At 39.2% G+C, this 16,409-nt stretch overlaps 1 protein-coding gene across 1 annotated transcript in view; it reads right to left on the bottom strand.

Moving 5' to 3' along the window:
* Nucleotides 1-16,409, bottom strand: part of vav2 (vav 2 guanine nucleotide exchange factor) — a 208,909-nt gene that overhangs the window by 127,897 nt on the left and 64,603 nt on the right. The window contains exon 2 of the mRNA XM_079836018.1: nucleotides 13,673-13,789. Coding sequence (XP_079692144.1) covers nucleotides 13,673-13,789 — 117 coding nt within the window. The remainder of the gene's footprint in view (nucleotides 1-13,672; nucleotides 13,790-16,409) is intronic.

Genomic DNA, 16,409 nt, shown 5'->3' with positions numbered 1-16,409 from the left:
TGAAGCTGTGAAAGTAATCTTTCATGTTTTTGAATCTGCGTTGCTGTCTATATTTCCTTCTGTGGTACCACTGCTCTTTCTGTCTCCCTGTAATCTACAACCAAATAACAAAAAGAAATGGGGGGAAAAAATCAGTGTGACAAGAAAACAGCAGTAATGAAAAGTTAGCCTGGTAACAACCAATTATTCTGGATCTTTTTCCATCAGAAAATGGGCAGGCAGAAATCAACAAAACAAACTACAATTCTGCCTTGCCACTCGCAAAGTGTATGCAACCCAACACCTAGCTTCTTGCCAAAACATTGGCAGTGGATTTTGACAATAGCATAGATACTTTTTTGAGATTTTGCAGCCATCAGCACTTTTTTTGTTGATCTACGACAATGCAGAGGGACTGCACAATAAATCCATCCCACATTGGATATCTGCCAATATTAGAGTAGGGATGCACAGATACCATTTTTCTTTAGAACCGATCCGATACCAAAAATTGTATCAGCCAATACCAGCGCAGTTTTGTTTAAAAATTCAATTTAGAATTTCTATACCTCACTGTGTTGAACTGATAATCACTCTTTTGTGTGTTAAACACAATCTACTAAATACAGAACTTCATTATAAAGAAAAACAACAAATTAAAAAAATATATAAAATCACAAACAATGACAACAAAAAAATACTACTAAACTAGATCTATAAAAGCAGCAACATATTATAGATGGGGCAGAACAAGAAAGGCTATTAATAATCTTTCATTGCGCAAAAGTATTTTAACATGAAAGGCTCCAATACAGAGCGGCACAAAGAGCTTATGCACATCCCATGCGCAGGATGAAAAAGTTCAAAACACAAAAGGAAGAGATATCGATGCGTAGTGTATCTATCTATGCAATATTTTATTGAGCCTTTTCTTTTAACAGTTTAAAATTTCAGTTACCATGCGTGTGAAGAACAATACATCTTCTAGCCCAGCGTTGTGATCTAACAGACACCCGATAGAAAGTAACACAATTTAGAAATAGCAATAAACTCCAGCAAGATAAAGTCATTTTATGCAAAACTATAGACCGTTATCTACAGATCCAGCATAATACCAGGAACATTGAATCATGAAGAGAATCTTGGAGAGAGTTTCATCGTGTTGACTGTCGTAACCGAACACGACACAGTTTGAACTTGAATTTAATGCCTTAAATATTCATCTGTACCTCACATTAAACTATGGAATAGCTTCAGAACACTTAATATAGTGCAGAGAGTTGATGATGCTTTATAATGTTTTTGTGCCTTTTGTGGGACACTGGGGCTTAACAATAACACATAATATTATATGCACAGTATCGGAGTCTCCTCTGACCGTTACCCAATTCGGCAAATAATGGCGGTATCAGAGCCTATACCGATACTGAGTATCGGATCGGTGCATCCCTATATTAGAGATTTTTTTTATTTATCAGTGTCCATATTGTCTTTAAAAACACAAATAATTAAATAACACGGTTAAATGTAATCAATTTAAATTGATTGGTTTTAGTGGGTAATTTAATGTAGAACACTGGTCATTTATTGGAAACAATATCAGCCATAACAAAAATAATTATCAGCTTATCGTATCTGGCAGAATTATAATATTTGTCTATATTCAAAATCCGAAGCTTAACTGAGATCATTAAAAAACAAACCAACAACAACAACAACAATCAAACACTAGTTTTCTTTGAGCTTGTGAAGCAATGCTGTTGACCTACAGGACTTGAGTATGCAGTTAAGAGAGTTAGTGAAGAGCGCTGTGGGACTCAGGTGCTTACAAGGTTCTTTGTGCAATCTTTCGCCAACACAGCATAGCAGTCAGTGGTTATTATTGCTACCTAGCAGGGGCAAACCTACGGGTGAGAAATGAACAGAGGACATAGTTTAGCACCCACAGCATGAGGTCTCGCACCACCTGGCAGGACATCTTCAAGATTCAATAAGTCAAAGAGAAAGAGAAGACTAACATTTATCATCCATATCAAATTACCTTGTGCAATGTAGAGAAACGCTTGAGAGAAACCTCAAAAATGCCCTGAAGAAAGCACAATAGTAACTGTGAATTATATAATCAAATAAAAAATAATGCTACAATATAAAACTACAGCTGTATACAACTTAAGTATAAAACATCATATACAGTTCAAGTTTATCACAAATATGTATACACCTACATACTCAAATACATGCAAATAAAGTGTAAGAAGTAAAAATCCCATTTATTTCCTCCATCCATGGTCGAATTGATTTACACTTAGAAATCTTTAAAGGCAGACCTATTATGAGCTGCAAGGTTGTTAATCGATGTTATATGCTTTTGTTGAAGACATTAGCCAGCTTTATTTTAATGTGTATTTTTTATATAAATCTCACTTAACATCAGAATTCCTGATGAAATACTACATTTTCCAACTACATAACCCATAATTCTGCAAAGAAATCTCAAACAATCAGAGAATCGCTACATGCAAATCATGCCAAAAAACACCTTAGCTCCCACCTAGGGCTGGGCAATAAAATTATAACGATAATTATCGTGATAGAATTTTCCTGGATAGTTCTATAAATGTTCGATATAATGTTTATGCTCCAAAAGCGGAACGAAACAATCCACTCTCTGCAGAAAAAGCAGCCAATTACAATTCCTTTGTTGTACAGCCTACCAAATTTAATGAAAAGTTTATGATAATAATAATCATATTCAAGTTGTACCAGCCAAAGTGCATGTTCAGTGCTATTGGTGAGTGTCAAGACGGAAATCAACTGCAAGCCACTTACATTTCTGTGGTAAATCTGCACTCAGATTCAAGCAGCTGTGTAGCTTGTTTGAGATAATGAAACTTTAACATATCCTTTTATTGACACTGGTGCTGTGCAAAGAGACATTTCAAAACATTTAACCAGAGGTTACTTTAGCTTTTTCTGCAGGGAACTTTTGTCCTATAAATGTGTTGTATTTATGATAATCCACGCAAACTTCAGTTGACGATACTGTTTGAAGTTATTAATAACGAAACATTAATGAATGAGAAAGAAAAGAGAGGAATGTGCTTTATATTGAAAATAAATATTAAAAGTGCGATAAGCCGTAAAATAGAACTGAATCCATTACTGACAGGATGCTATCTGTGTGTGCGCACCAAGCACAACACGGACAAGCATAGTAGCCTTTGTCTTCGGTTGCGCGCCTAAACACAGAAATATATCAAAATGTCAAGTCGAGTCTCTCTCTCTCTCACACTCACACACACACACACACACACGAAGAGGATTATGCTCCTCGGTTGTTGACCACCTCACAAAAGCCCTGCACAATACATTTTTTTTATAATACTTAAAAAATGTTTTACTGTGGCTTGTTTGTAAAAATGCATTAACCAAAGAAAAAAAATGGCTCTATGGTGAAAAAAGGTTCCTGACCCCTGCTTTATGGGAATGGGTTGTCGCTGTTAAACCTTTAGGCTGTGATACAGTATAAAGAAACGGTGAAAACGAACAAAAGGAACGGAGAAATTCATGGTTAAAATCCCACGCAGACAAAGTCAGATTAATGGATTCTCTACATTAAGAGGCACTATGACTCCAGCAAAAAGGAGCCCAGGCTTCCATCGTCATCTTGTAATAAACATGCAAAGGAGTAATAGATATATAGGTAATGCATTAGTTCCAATTTACATATCACAAGTCTTTGATAGGGAATATGAGAGCAGATTAGATCCACTTGTGGTCGACTTTTATGGCTTTTAGTAGCCTGAAACCCAGAGTGGCACAGCAGGCTTTATACAGCAGAGTTCCTGATTAGTTTGACTGCAAAAGGCAAAGAGAGAGAGAGAGAGAGAGAGAGAGAGAGAGAGAGAGAGAGAGAGAGAGAGAGTGTGTGTGTGAGATTGAGAGAGAGAGTGTGTGAGATTGAGTGAGAGAGAGAGAGAGAGAGAGAGAGAGAGAGAGAGAGAGAGAGTGCCTTTTAATGGGCACCAGAGGATGTACACCCACTGACATTTACACAAGTTGATTATTTTCCAAGCACAGCTTCTTGTGTTGCTATGCTAGAGTTTCACCAAAGAGAGTGTTAAAAGCGAACTCCTGAATGGTCAGATTCAGCGCTGTGTATTTGTTATTTTGCCCGCAAATCCGCATCCGTTTGGAATCAGATGATGCACCGTAAAATCAGACTTTTCATGACCTTGAAATGAATTGCTCAGCCAATCAAAGCTTGAATCATGATTCATCAATTGTTGATTTAGTAGCAACGTTGGATAACGTTGAAGTATATTTCACCTAAAGAATGTTTCACCTGATCTCAGAGATTTTAATACGTAGCATCCCAAACTCTAAAATCCCTCTGTGGTGGGGTCATTGTCTGGCTATTCTCTGCCCAAAAGACTAACACGGATCGCAGTGATGCTGTTTACACCTCCGTTGAGCTTTAGGGCAGAGAGGTCAGCTTGAACACAACTTATTACCCACATATACCTAGGCTATGGAATCTCATACTGTTCTTTAGAGTTTATGGAGAAGGACAAATACTCTACATGCACTTCCAAGGTTTACTTATTCATGCTCACGAACTCAAAAAAATGTACCTGTCTTTCAAAGGAATTCCTTTAGGTTTGCAGCAAACTAAAGGGCGAGAGAAACGGAGCAGGACAGAAGGAGAAAGAAAAATAATGAGAGTGCTCTGCAAGCTGCTCACGGCTGGAGCTGAATGTGGAAGTACTTCCTGGAGGGAAGCAGCTCTTCCTGGATGACTCCTCTTTACTGCCATGGCACACCGGAGACAACCCAAGTGCTTCTCGTAGAGACCAGCCAGCACATTAAAAACTCCCTTGCTTTCTCTTTTCTCTCTCTTTGCACCACATCTGACTGCATTTTGGATGGACTAAGCGGCGAGACAATGTGCAGAGAATGTTCAAACAGAAACCCAGCAGAGGCCATTGTGCGGTTCTGCCACAGTGTTACACTCTCAAAGGGAAGACAAAAGAGCAGCAATTATTTCCACAATGTAGATTTTATTGTGCAGGGCACTTTCGGTCTCTCGGTGTAATGTGTTCAGCAGTTCATCACTTTCCTTCCTGCAGAATTAAACGCTGCTGCCTGTCATCACCTGTCAGAGAACAAGATCACCAGAAAAACAAAGAGCTGATTCTGGAAAAACAGTCTTGGCAGATTTATGAAATATTGCTCCCGTTTTGCTTTTGTGCTGGATACACAGCGGAGCTTATTACATGTGTGTAGCTCAGGTGCTGACTAAAACTGGATGTTGTACTTATTGTTGACATAATAGCTAGCAGTAGAAAACAGATGTAGTATGGGTAGTTCTGACTTTACTGGAGACAAAAAGAAAAAGAGCATGTGCACAAATGGGCACAAAAGTGCACATGCTATATGACATTGCAACTTTGCAAGTGTGACTTGGAACAGTTCCTGATTGTGTTCCTCTCTCTTCAAACAAGCGACGCACACGCACCCAGCCATCCACGTGATGTAAAAGAAAACGTGATTCCTCAGACCAGATCACCTTCTTCCATTGCTCTGTGGTCCAATTCTGATGATCATGTGCCCACTGTTGGAGCTTTCGGCGGTGGACAGGGGTCAGTATGGGCACCCTGACTGGTCTGCAGCTATGCAGCCCCATACACAACAAACTGTGATGCACTGTGTATTCTGACACATTTCTATCAGAAGAACCAGCATTAACTTCTTGAGCAATTTGAGCTACAGTAGCTCGTCTGTTTGACCTGCTGACCACACGGGCCAGCCTTCGCTCCCCACGTGCATCAAAAAATGTTCCCTTGCTGCCGAATATATCCCACCCAATAACATGGTGTCATGATGAAGAGATAATCAGTGTTATTCACTTCACCTTTCATAATGTTATGCATGATCGGTGTATGTATATACAGTTTGATCGCTACTGTAGACATCAGTGTTTATATCCCAACTATACACATTTATTCCAGTACTTTGTGATCATTTGAATTATTGTAAGAGAAATATGATACTGTGTGGTTGAAAAGACTGTTTGTGAAGCAGTTTCATTGCTCTTTCTGGATTAGCAGCAGCGTCAATGCAGATTTGATTGTTCTGCTGTGATCGTACTTGTGAAAGCCAGGTTTAATTGACACAGGCAAATCGTTGGCATTTAAGGATAAGATCGTGTGGGTGTTTGAATCGAGATCGCAATCTTTTAACGATTAATCGCGCAGCTCTACTGTTAATGGGATATTCTGAGATACATCTTTGATAAACTTAAGATAAACTTATGATGGGAATGTTCATTGTTATGAGAGAGAAGAGAATACCACAGTCGATTAGTACAGCTGTCAGTAGACGAATCATGGCTGACAACCACCTGTTTCAGCAGGTACCTCAATAATGAGGTAAGAGCTAATGAGGCATTTTGCCGGAGAGAGAGGCAAGGGGAAGGTCCAAAGTGAAGCAGGTACTTCCCTTCAATTATTCATAACAGGAGAATTATCATCAAGAGTGAGGCGTTTTGAATGAATAATTGATTGTGTTAGCAGCTTTATGTTAAAACATGCAGCCTTGCTCCTGATGGACAGGAGCCGCTGGGGAAAGGCATGTGACAGGGATACAGAGGCACATGTCACTTGGTTGAGGAGGAGAGCTCCTTGCATTCATGAACATTCACTTTAATGATATGAGTTGGGCGGAATGGCTTCCCACAACAATGGCAAACGTAGCCTATAAATTTTATTGTCTCAATATCATTTAATTCACAACAGGATGCCTTTGGAGATGGAACTTTCAGAAGGAGACTTATTTCCGAAAAAGCAATTTGCTACTGAAAGTACTTAGGGCTAATCCCAAACTAAGCTGAAGCAGTTTGTCTAAAGAGACAACATTTTCACTGTTTAAACATATCAAATTAATGGAATCATGTTCTTAGCTAGCAACAAAAACAACCTCCTTATACTTTTCTAGTCATTTAACATCAGGAGATATGCACTTCAGCAGATGTTTCGTTTGTTCAATATGTATCACACTTCTTTAGGTCAAAGGGTCACTGACCTCACCAATGATGAAAAATAAAAGCAAGCCAGCCTGACAAAACCTCAGCCAACTCTCAAATGTGTCAGTGCAGCCTCAGCTTTGCTCCATGGCATTACAATTGCAATTCAAACCACTGCAATAACCTTTACAGAGACTCTATTCTTTAATGTCACCATTGTTCCTTAGCAACTTTTTCAGAGCAGGGTGTTACAGATATTTGATCAGCACTCTGCTGCAGCACAGAGTGCCTGGCAACCAGCTATTGGAGAGGAGAGGAGAGGAGAGGAGAGGAGAGGAGAGGAGAGGAGAGGAGAGGAGAGGAGAGGAGAGGAGAGGAGAGGAGAGGAGAGGAGAGGAGAGGAGAGGAGAGGAGAGGAGAGGAGAGGAGAGGAGAGGAGAGGAGAGGAGAGGAGAGGAGAGGAGAGGAGAGGAGAGGAGAGGAGAGGAGAGGAGAGGAGAGGAGAGGAGAGGAGAGGAGAGGAGAGGAGAGGAGAGGAGAGGAGAGGAGAGGAGAGGAGAGGAGAGGAGAGGAGAGGAGAGGAGAGGAGAGGAGAGGAGAGGAGAGGAGAGGAGAGGAGAGGAGAGGAGAGGAGAGGAGAGGAGAGGAGAGGAGAGGAGAGGAACAATACTGAGAAACAAAAGAGGAAACCTGCAGTAAGAATAGACAGAAAAAGGGAGGGGTAGTCAACAAATAATTCATAATAAATGTTCTTTGCAAAAAAATTTGTTTTTTATATAATAAATAATTTAAGTCTTTTTGCAGGTCAAATCAAGTTCATGTCATTTGTCCTATTAAACAAAATTAACAAAATGACTACATACAAATATTCTTTAATTTAATATGATGTTATTCTGTCTGTTTATTGAATATAATTATACATGACCGTAGTGCCGTCAAATCGATTAATCACATCCAAATTAAAAGTTTGTGTTTACATCATATATGTGTCTACTGTGTAAAAGTATTATGTACATTTCAATACACACACATACATACATATATACATATACACATACATATATATATATATATATATATATATATATATATATATACATATATATATACATATTTAAGAAAAATGTGCATGTATAGTGTATACATTTATATAATTTATATTATATATAAATATATATTTTTTTCAAATATATGCATGTGTGTGTGTATATACACTTATACACAGTAGACACACATATTATGTAAACACAAACATTTATTTTGGATGTGATTAGCTGCAATTTATCGATTTGACAGCACTAATATATGATAAATTCTAGTGATGTTAACAAAAATGTGATTTTCTCTTACAGACCACAAAAAATTACCATCAATATTTAACTGCAAAAAAAAAGTCACTGAATCGGTGCAAAAAAAGTCTCACCCTTTGTTCTTATTTAATCTTATGGAAAAAAATATGACTCCCAGAGGTCTCCAAAGGGCCCCAAGTGGTGTCAATCAAGAAGCTATTTTACTGATCCTGCCCCCAGATGAACCGACTGCTAATTTAAAGCACGCCCACAGGAGCCCACTGGGAGGTCGTTCAGTCTTTGAATAAAGACGAGGTATAATTATGACAACACTAAACAAAAGAGAGCAGGTCAATAAGATTTTGTAGAACAGCCATGTCAGAACCGGCCTGCGGCAGGTCAATTGAGAACGATCTAGTGCCGAATAATCAAAACCGTCTTGAACCTGTCTGATTCACACTACGAAATCACAAAGCTATAAATAGGCTGCGTACAGGTGGAGTGTCATCGTGCTAATTGCCACAACGATGTGAACCAAAATGATTGTGGTGTTCATTTAAATGATAACAACTGCATATTCAGATCCAATTAGGGAGGGAAAGACAGAAGCAGTTTGGTTTGAATGCCATATTAAACCAAAAGTGAACCCCAAAGAGCTTTGTGTTTATGAGTAATGATGAATATAGAACGTTATGAAGAATCTGGGTCCATCTGTGATTGTCGTAAGGATGCGTCCCATGGGCTGTTGGGAAAGAGGAGGGCATGAAACATCAGCGCTGACAGGAGCGCTCTGGCGAGTTTAGTAAGAGATGTGGGGGTGAGCCATCTGTTTAAAAGGCCTAAAAGCAGCGAGATGGAGAAAGGGACGAGAGGCAATTACCTAAAGCATCAGGAGGGACAGGTGTCTCCTTAGCTGCTCCACCCAGGAAAAATTAATGATGTGTTGATGAATAGAGAGCATGCAGAGACTATATTCACACTAAACAGAGATTTCGCTCCTTTTCTTATATTATCAGAAATAAATAGGTAAACACTATAATACTCACACTATAATACTTCTCATTTACCGTCAGCATTCAGCAAACACATGTTTGTATCACTTAAACAAATATTTGAATATCTAATAAACATTTCATTTCATAAACCTTGCAGATTTAATAGAATCCAGCTGTGAGATTTTCTGAAGTGTTTATATGTAGTCTGCAAAAATACGTGAGTATTCTATGCGAACTGAATGCGGACCAGAGAGTTCAGTTTCACTGGAGACGCACAATCGACAAACTTTAAACCCTTGATTTCAAACTATGCTACGCTTAAATATGGATTTGTCTTTCATTTTATATAATTTCCTTTTACTGTAACACTCAAATAAACATATCAAGTGTAGTGCTATACTTCAGCTACATCGTTTTGAGACGCGTTGAGGAATAATCCTGGAATAATTGACCTCATGAGAAGCTGTTCATTTCTGAGATTCAGACGCTGAAAAAGATATCGAAAATCTAAAAAAAAACAAAAAAAAAAAACAATATCGGTCGACCACTAATTCCCATCCCTTAAAAGGCCACAGACACATCCCACCAACTGCAAGGACACAAAGGACTGAGACTCTCCACTCCAATTACAGACACCCATAGCTTGACAGGCCAGGGAGATATATTAATGCCCGAGGTGAAAGTTCAACAATGTATGTGCTATTGAAAGATTAAAAATGCTTTCTATCTTTCAGCTCTAAAGCTTGAGAAGCATCCATCTCTCTTCATTTAAATGGAGGTGGACTATTTGCATGTATAGCGCAATGACATCGAGCTGTCTACTTCAATATATTATAATGCGCTGCTTGCCCTTAATGGAGAATCAATGACGGGACAAGCCCGTCACCTTCGAGTCGACGCAAACGCAATTTACACATTGACATGTGGAGGGTGTGTGTGATTGATTCCGACTGCTCGAGGGTTTTAATATTGTTTTCCGTGCACTCATTGACTCTCACTCACCGTTTTCCACATTATCCATTAAAGCTCACAGTCTGGCAAAGGCTTAATCTCGCTGTCTACGCCCCTCCCTTTGAGACTTAAAACGCTCTCTACGTCTTGCCGCTCCTTTCTTTTCTGACCGCACACACTGGAAATATCCAGACACGCTTGCTGAGCTGTAGTTAACCGGAACCAAACGTTTCAATGGTCGAACAAGTGCTTTGCACCTGTAAATACTCCATGAAAGGCAATCAATTCATGCAACTCAAATGATCAATATTGAGAGGGTTGTCTTCTCTGTCACTTTTAGTGTAGCGCTTTCACAGGACTTTTTCCACTAATATTCTATACAATATTCAATATTGAAACCATACTAAAAATGAAGAACCCATATCCAATATAAATGATAGACATCAAGCTGACTTGGCATGAAGAAACAGAATTAACAATGAGCTTCTATCATGGAGGTCAGTGAATTGACTAAACTGCCATAGTGATATAAGGATCAGGGTTCAGTTGTTCTTAAGGACATCACATTTTCTCCAATACTTGGATGACCGTCTGAGCAAAGTCAGCATAAGGGCGCTTAGCTCTGATAGAGCATTTGACATGCGTAAGCCTTTCACAGGGCTCTAGAGTGCGACGAATTTGGTCACACATGCACCCAAAATTTGTAAAGGTGTGACTAAAATTTTTCCTGGGTCGCACCGGTGCACCTCACGTCATTACATGCGCTCAGCTGCCTCTCCACGAACGAAGCGTTTGCCGTTTACGTATTTTTATTTATTATGAGTTGTATTTCATTGTTTATTATTTCATTATCTTTTAAATTAAGTTATAACACTTTGTTTAAACTGTAGTTTCAAAATAGTAATGTTCAAAGCATTGTTTCCCTTGATTTTAATTCCTTTGTAACTGCATATATTATGTTGTCATTTAAATAATATACAGTCCCTGACAAAAGTCTTGTCGCTTATCTATTTTGTAGAAACACCTGCTATTAACCTGACTTTTAATTAATCAATTGGTGTTAGAAATAGTTCATATGAAAAGCTAAAACCCTCCCAAATGATGTTTAATGCACTAAAATAAATTAGTTTCACTGAAAAAAGATTTATCATTTAATCAAGACAGAGAGGTCAAATTTTGGCAAGACAAAAGTTTTGTCGCCTATACAGAAATTGTACAAATTTACTGCAAAAACAAAAATATGTCAGCAAATTAAGTAATGGTGCTGTGAGATCCAAATGTAATATCTTGTATGACTTCCATGAGCTTGAAGGACTGCATCCATGCGGTTTGGCAAGGATTCATACAATTTATTGATGAAGTCATCAGGAATAGCAAAGAAAGCAGTCTTGCATGCCTCCCAGAGTTCATCAATATTCTTTGGTTTCGTCTTCCATGCTTCCTCTTTCATCCTACCCCACATATGCTCAATAATGTTCATGTCTGGTGACTGGGCTGGCCAATCCTGGAGCATCTTGATCTTCGCCTTGAGGAACTTTGATGTGGAGATGGAAGTATGCGATGGAGCACCATCCTGCTGCAGAATTTGGCCTCTTTTATGGTTGGGAATATAAGAGGTAGCTAAGATTTCTTGGTATTTTAGACTATTGATGTTGCCTTCCACCCTGCAGATCTCTCGCACACCCCCATACTGGATGTAACCCCAGACCATGATTTTTCCGCCACCAAACTTCAATGTTTTCTGGGTGAATCTCGGATCCATGCGGGCTCCAGTAGGTCTCCTGCAATATTTGCGGCAACTGTGGTGTAATTCAACAGAAGATTCATCTGAAAAATCCACCTTCTGCCACTTTTCCAGCGTCCATCCTTTTATCAGGCTGTGGGCCTTGGCAAATGCCAAAGGGTTTTTCAATTGTCTTTTGTTTAGTGCTGGCTTCTGTGCACTGATTCGACCATGGAGGACATTTCGAGACAGAATCCGACAAACTGTTCTGGTTGACACAGGGACTTCAGGTGACCAGGTCTCGTGGAGCTCTGCTGCAGTGGAAAATGGGCTGGCCTTGGATTTTCGAGCCAAAAAAAGGGTCCTCTCGAGCAGTTGTCTTGCAGGGTCTGCCTGACCTGGGCTTGTCAAAAACGTCTCCTGTCTCTTCAAATCTTTTTTTTATCCTCTGTACTTGATGCTGAGACACACTGAAGGTGTCTGCCACATCAGCAGTGGATCTGGTCTTCAGCCTCTTGATAATCAAAACTTTAGTCTCAGGGTGAATCTTAGGCATGTTTGCAGAGGTCTAGTTGCAGTTGATGTGAAGGTCTAGTGTACTGGGGTTCTTTTCATACACACCTGAGACCTAATTAATCCATTATTAGTCACAGGTGAAGCTCATATGACAAGGTGACAACACTTATGTCTTTGCAAAAATTGACTCAATGGGCTTTACCAAGCTGTGAATATTAGAATACTTTTTGACAGTTTTGTTTTGCACTGAAACATTATTACAAAAGCTGTTGGGTTTAAATGAGCCATTTCTTTAAAAAAAAATCTTGATTGGAAATATATTTCAGTGGCACTTCTGGTTAATTTGTACACAAGCGACAAGACTTTTGTCAGGGACTGTATATGAATGTATATGGAGTGTGATAAAAAGGTGAAATTGTGGCGTTAAAGGCGACGTGAGCCGGGGCGAAATTTTTGGGTGCACCTAAATTTTGTGCTGGTGCACCTAAATATAAAAAAAGTTAGGCGCATCAGTGCAACCAAGGCAAAAAATGAGTCTGGAGCCCTGCTTTTAAGGATGTGGAAATAGCTGGGACACTCTGAAATTGAGCAGGAATATAACAAAAACCATAATGGGTGAAGCCTGCCTGAAATGTTCATTAATTCACATATGCCTGTTTCAAAGGGGGTTTTCAAACTCAGGTCCAGAGATTCCCAAAGGGCTGCAAAACTGGGCTAGAAGGTATTGTGATTTGTGAATAGTTACCAGATCCTTCCAACTCACCACTAAATTACTAAAATCATCAGTCACATCAAACAAGTACTGTTAAAATCCTTGGTAACATGCATAAACACACACACAAACCATATGGGTAGCAACACAGATATGCACTGGCACACACTGGAACGCTTGTGACCCCGAGGTGTGTGATCAAATGTGCATGTGAATATTCAAATGCACAGTGGAGGAGATAAGACTAGGGGGAAGAAATACACACAGGGCCGATTAAGCATTGCACACACTTTTATATTATCCCCGGCATTAATGGATTGTGTGTGAGAGTGGAACAAAGCTTATGCACAATAGCCCCACTTTTGGGTTAATCTCTAATAAAAGTGCACACAACATTACTGTCATTCAGCTGTGGAGACATGATGGTGTAAAATGATTAATAATCCCAGACAGCCTGCGTGCTCAGCAAAACCAGTTTCTCACCTTCCCAAAGTCCCTCACATCAAACAGATCGAAGGGATCAAACAGCTCGCTGTTCCTCAGGCCGAACTTATCATGGCACACTTTCAGGAATGTTCGGATGTTCTTCAGACACAGAAACTGGAAAAGAGGGAGACAAATAAAGAACGTCAGATTGTTTTATTAAGATTACGTTTTCAACCTGACTAAAAAAAGGAATAAATAAATGAAACCTTTCTAAAAGAAAAAGGAAAAGTCTTTCTGCAAACTGCAAACCTATGGGAATATTTCCATATTTAACAGCATTAAAACACTGTCACTTCACAGGCATGGAGAACTCTGACACCATCTCATTTCTGCAGCGTGTGGAGCATATTTAATTTCCTGGAGCCTATTGACAGTCAGCTCATTTCCTTCTTCCTGTACCAGTGATTAAGCAAACAGTTATCACACACTGATTTGGATCCCCAGGCCCAGGCTTGGTTCAGATAAGCCTACGAGCCTCTGACGGATTGCCTCTGGCATGATCTACCCCAGTCGCCGTTCACTAACCAGCCTATGAATCTACCATCCCTTCTGTCCTTAGGATCTCTAAAGCAGACTGTATCCTTCTCTCATTGAACAATTATTACAGTTAGTAACACTGATGCCAGTATGACACAGTGTTGGCTTCTGCTCCTTATTTGTTTCAGAGAATTCATGCATAAACATTCCTTGTAATGAGAATTTGTCTAATATAATTGACTTGAGCGGAGTGAAACCAATACAACCACACAAACAGGGACAAAACAATAACAACTTTGTGACTGTTTATTTCTACCCAACAAATGTCAATGAATCATGTATCATGTTTAATTCATGCAGATATAATTCAATTATGTGCATGGGTTCGCATTTCTATGGAGACAGTGGTGGAAATAAACTCCACAAATACTGGTAGCTGTGTTCGAAACACACTTAAGGCGAATAGTATGTTGTGTTCCATACTAGTAATGATTCAGGAATGAAGGGGGCTGTAAACCAGAGATATTGCAAGCTATTATTCAGCAGGAATCACAACCCCTATTGTGAACGCGCCACTAGCAGCTCTGTTTCTTTTGTAAAGTGGGACAACGGAGGCCTATTTGTCACATTAAAGCCAGTACAATGGAGATAACTACCCTTAGAACACAACCTAGATGAAATTCTTACAGCCATGATGCCACTTTTAAAACAAGCCCTTAATGAGAGCTTTAGGTCATAAAATAAAATGCAGTTCAGTTAACTAAAATGTTATTTTTGTAGATTACAATTTGTGAAAAATTTAGGAATATGAGATGACAAAACGTTTACTAAATTAAATGAATATTTTCCATCAAAACAGAAACATCACACAAAAAAAACTGTAAAAAATAAATAAATAAAAAAAATAAAAACTGGGCCTTAGCAAGCACCACTAAATATATGAATATGTCCTCAATATAGACACTCTGATAGGCAGTAACCTGGTTTTGAAGCAGATAGATTTCTCTTAGAATAGATGCTTCAGTAACTTCTCTCTCCACCTTTTTGCTCTCTTCGAGACCAGAAGTTCAGTTTGTTCTGAACCCACTAAGCATTAAAAACATGAAGTACTCAGAAGTACTAGAGGTATGCATTTCTCCACCCTGTTTAGCTACATTTAGCTCAAATGAAAAGGCTACTGGTTTCTTCAAGCTAATCACACCTCACTTTAGTCTCCTGATTGCTTACTGGAAAGGTATCACTTTTGGCTGTGCAGTGTCATAGCGGGGGTTTGAGCAAATCTGTTGCTCAGAGTGCGCACCTCAACCCCAGGCTATGTTTATGTGGCTGTTGCTCTCTTTGCATTAAAATTCTAGTGATGACTACATGGAAAGATCAGAGCACCACCTGTCTTATTCAGCACAAGCACTCAAAATGTTGCCTTTTTCAATGAAGACCAAATAGGAGAAGGAAAGACGGCTATGAAGAGTAGCAGACATGAATAAACAGCTAGGGGAAGAAAACAGGTTACAAAGAGCTGTCATTCCCGAACACTCGCATCCCTCAGGAACAGATACACACACAGGGAATAATGAATTATCCTCTCCGCCAGAGGTGCACCGCCCTTCTAGGATATGTCTTCTAAACCGCAAGTGGATGCTCCACTAATAAACTAGACCAACAAAAATTAAACCCTCTTTGAAAAAGAAGGAAAGAATGAGCAGAAAATAAATCAAAATAGATAAAAGAAAAACCAGGAGAAATTAAGTCCTAGGGGGAGATTGTTACGGAGCCCGGGAATTCACCTGAAGGAGAATAAAAAAACCAGGACCCATAAATCTGTTGCCACAATTTTGCAATTTTGGTCCCTCGGTTTATAAACCGTACTCATGGATTCTTAAATTGTTCCTTTGGTTTAACATATCACACCCAATTAATTAATCATTTCCAATCGGTGAACTCATATTTGTAAACCGTACATTCAGTTTTTCAATCTGTATTCTGTACCCACAAATCCATAATCAATGCCCACAGTTTTAAACTGTACCTCACGGATTTGCGGCCTGTCCTTCATTTTAGAAATCTAAGGGCCAGATTTAACAGGGCAAATTAGCATTAGAGCGCAACTCCAAAAAAGCGCAGATGGGAGTGAAAAGTTTGTGATCTACTGACGACACGCAAATTAAAGAACACAGATACACAGCCGGATCATTTCCATAATGACCAACACAATCTACCAGTTAGCATCTGGTTTAAGACTTTTTTTGGGCGGTAAATG

Source organism: Gobio gobio, assembly GCF_949357685.1.
Source record: "Gobio gobio genome assembly, chromosome: 14".
Lineage (NCBI taxonomy): Eukaryota > Metazoa > Chordata > Actinopteri > Cypriniformes > Gobionidae > Gobio > Gobio gobio.
Note: the sequence above shows the minus strand (reverse complement) of the source record. Positions and strands in the feature narration are given on the sequence as shown.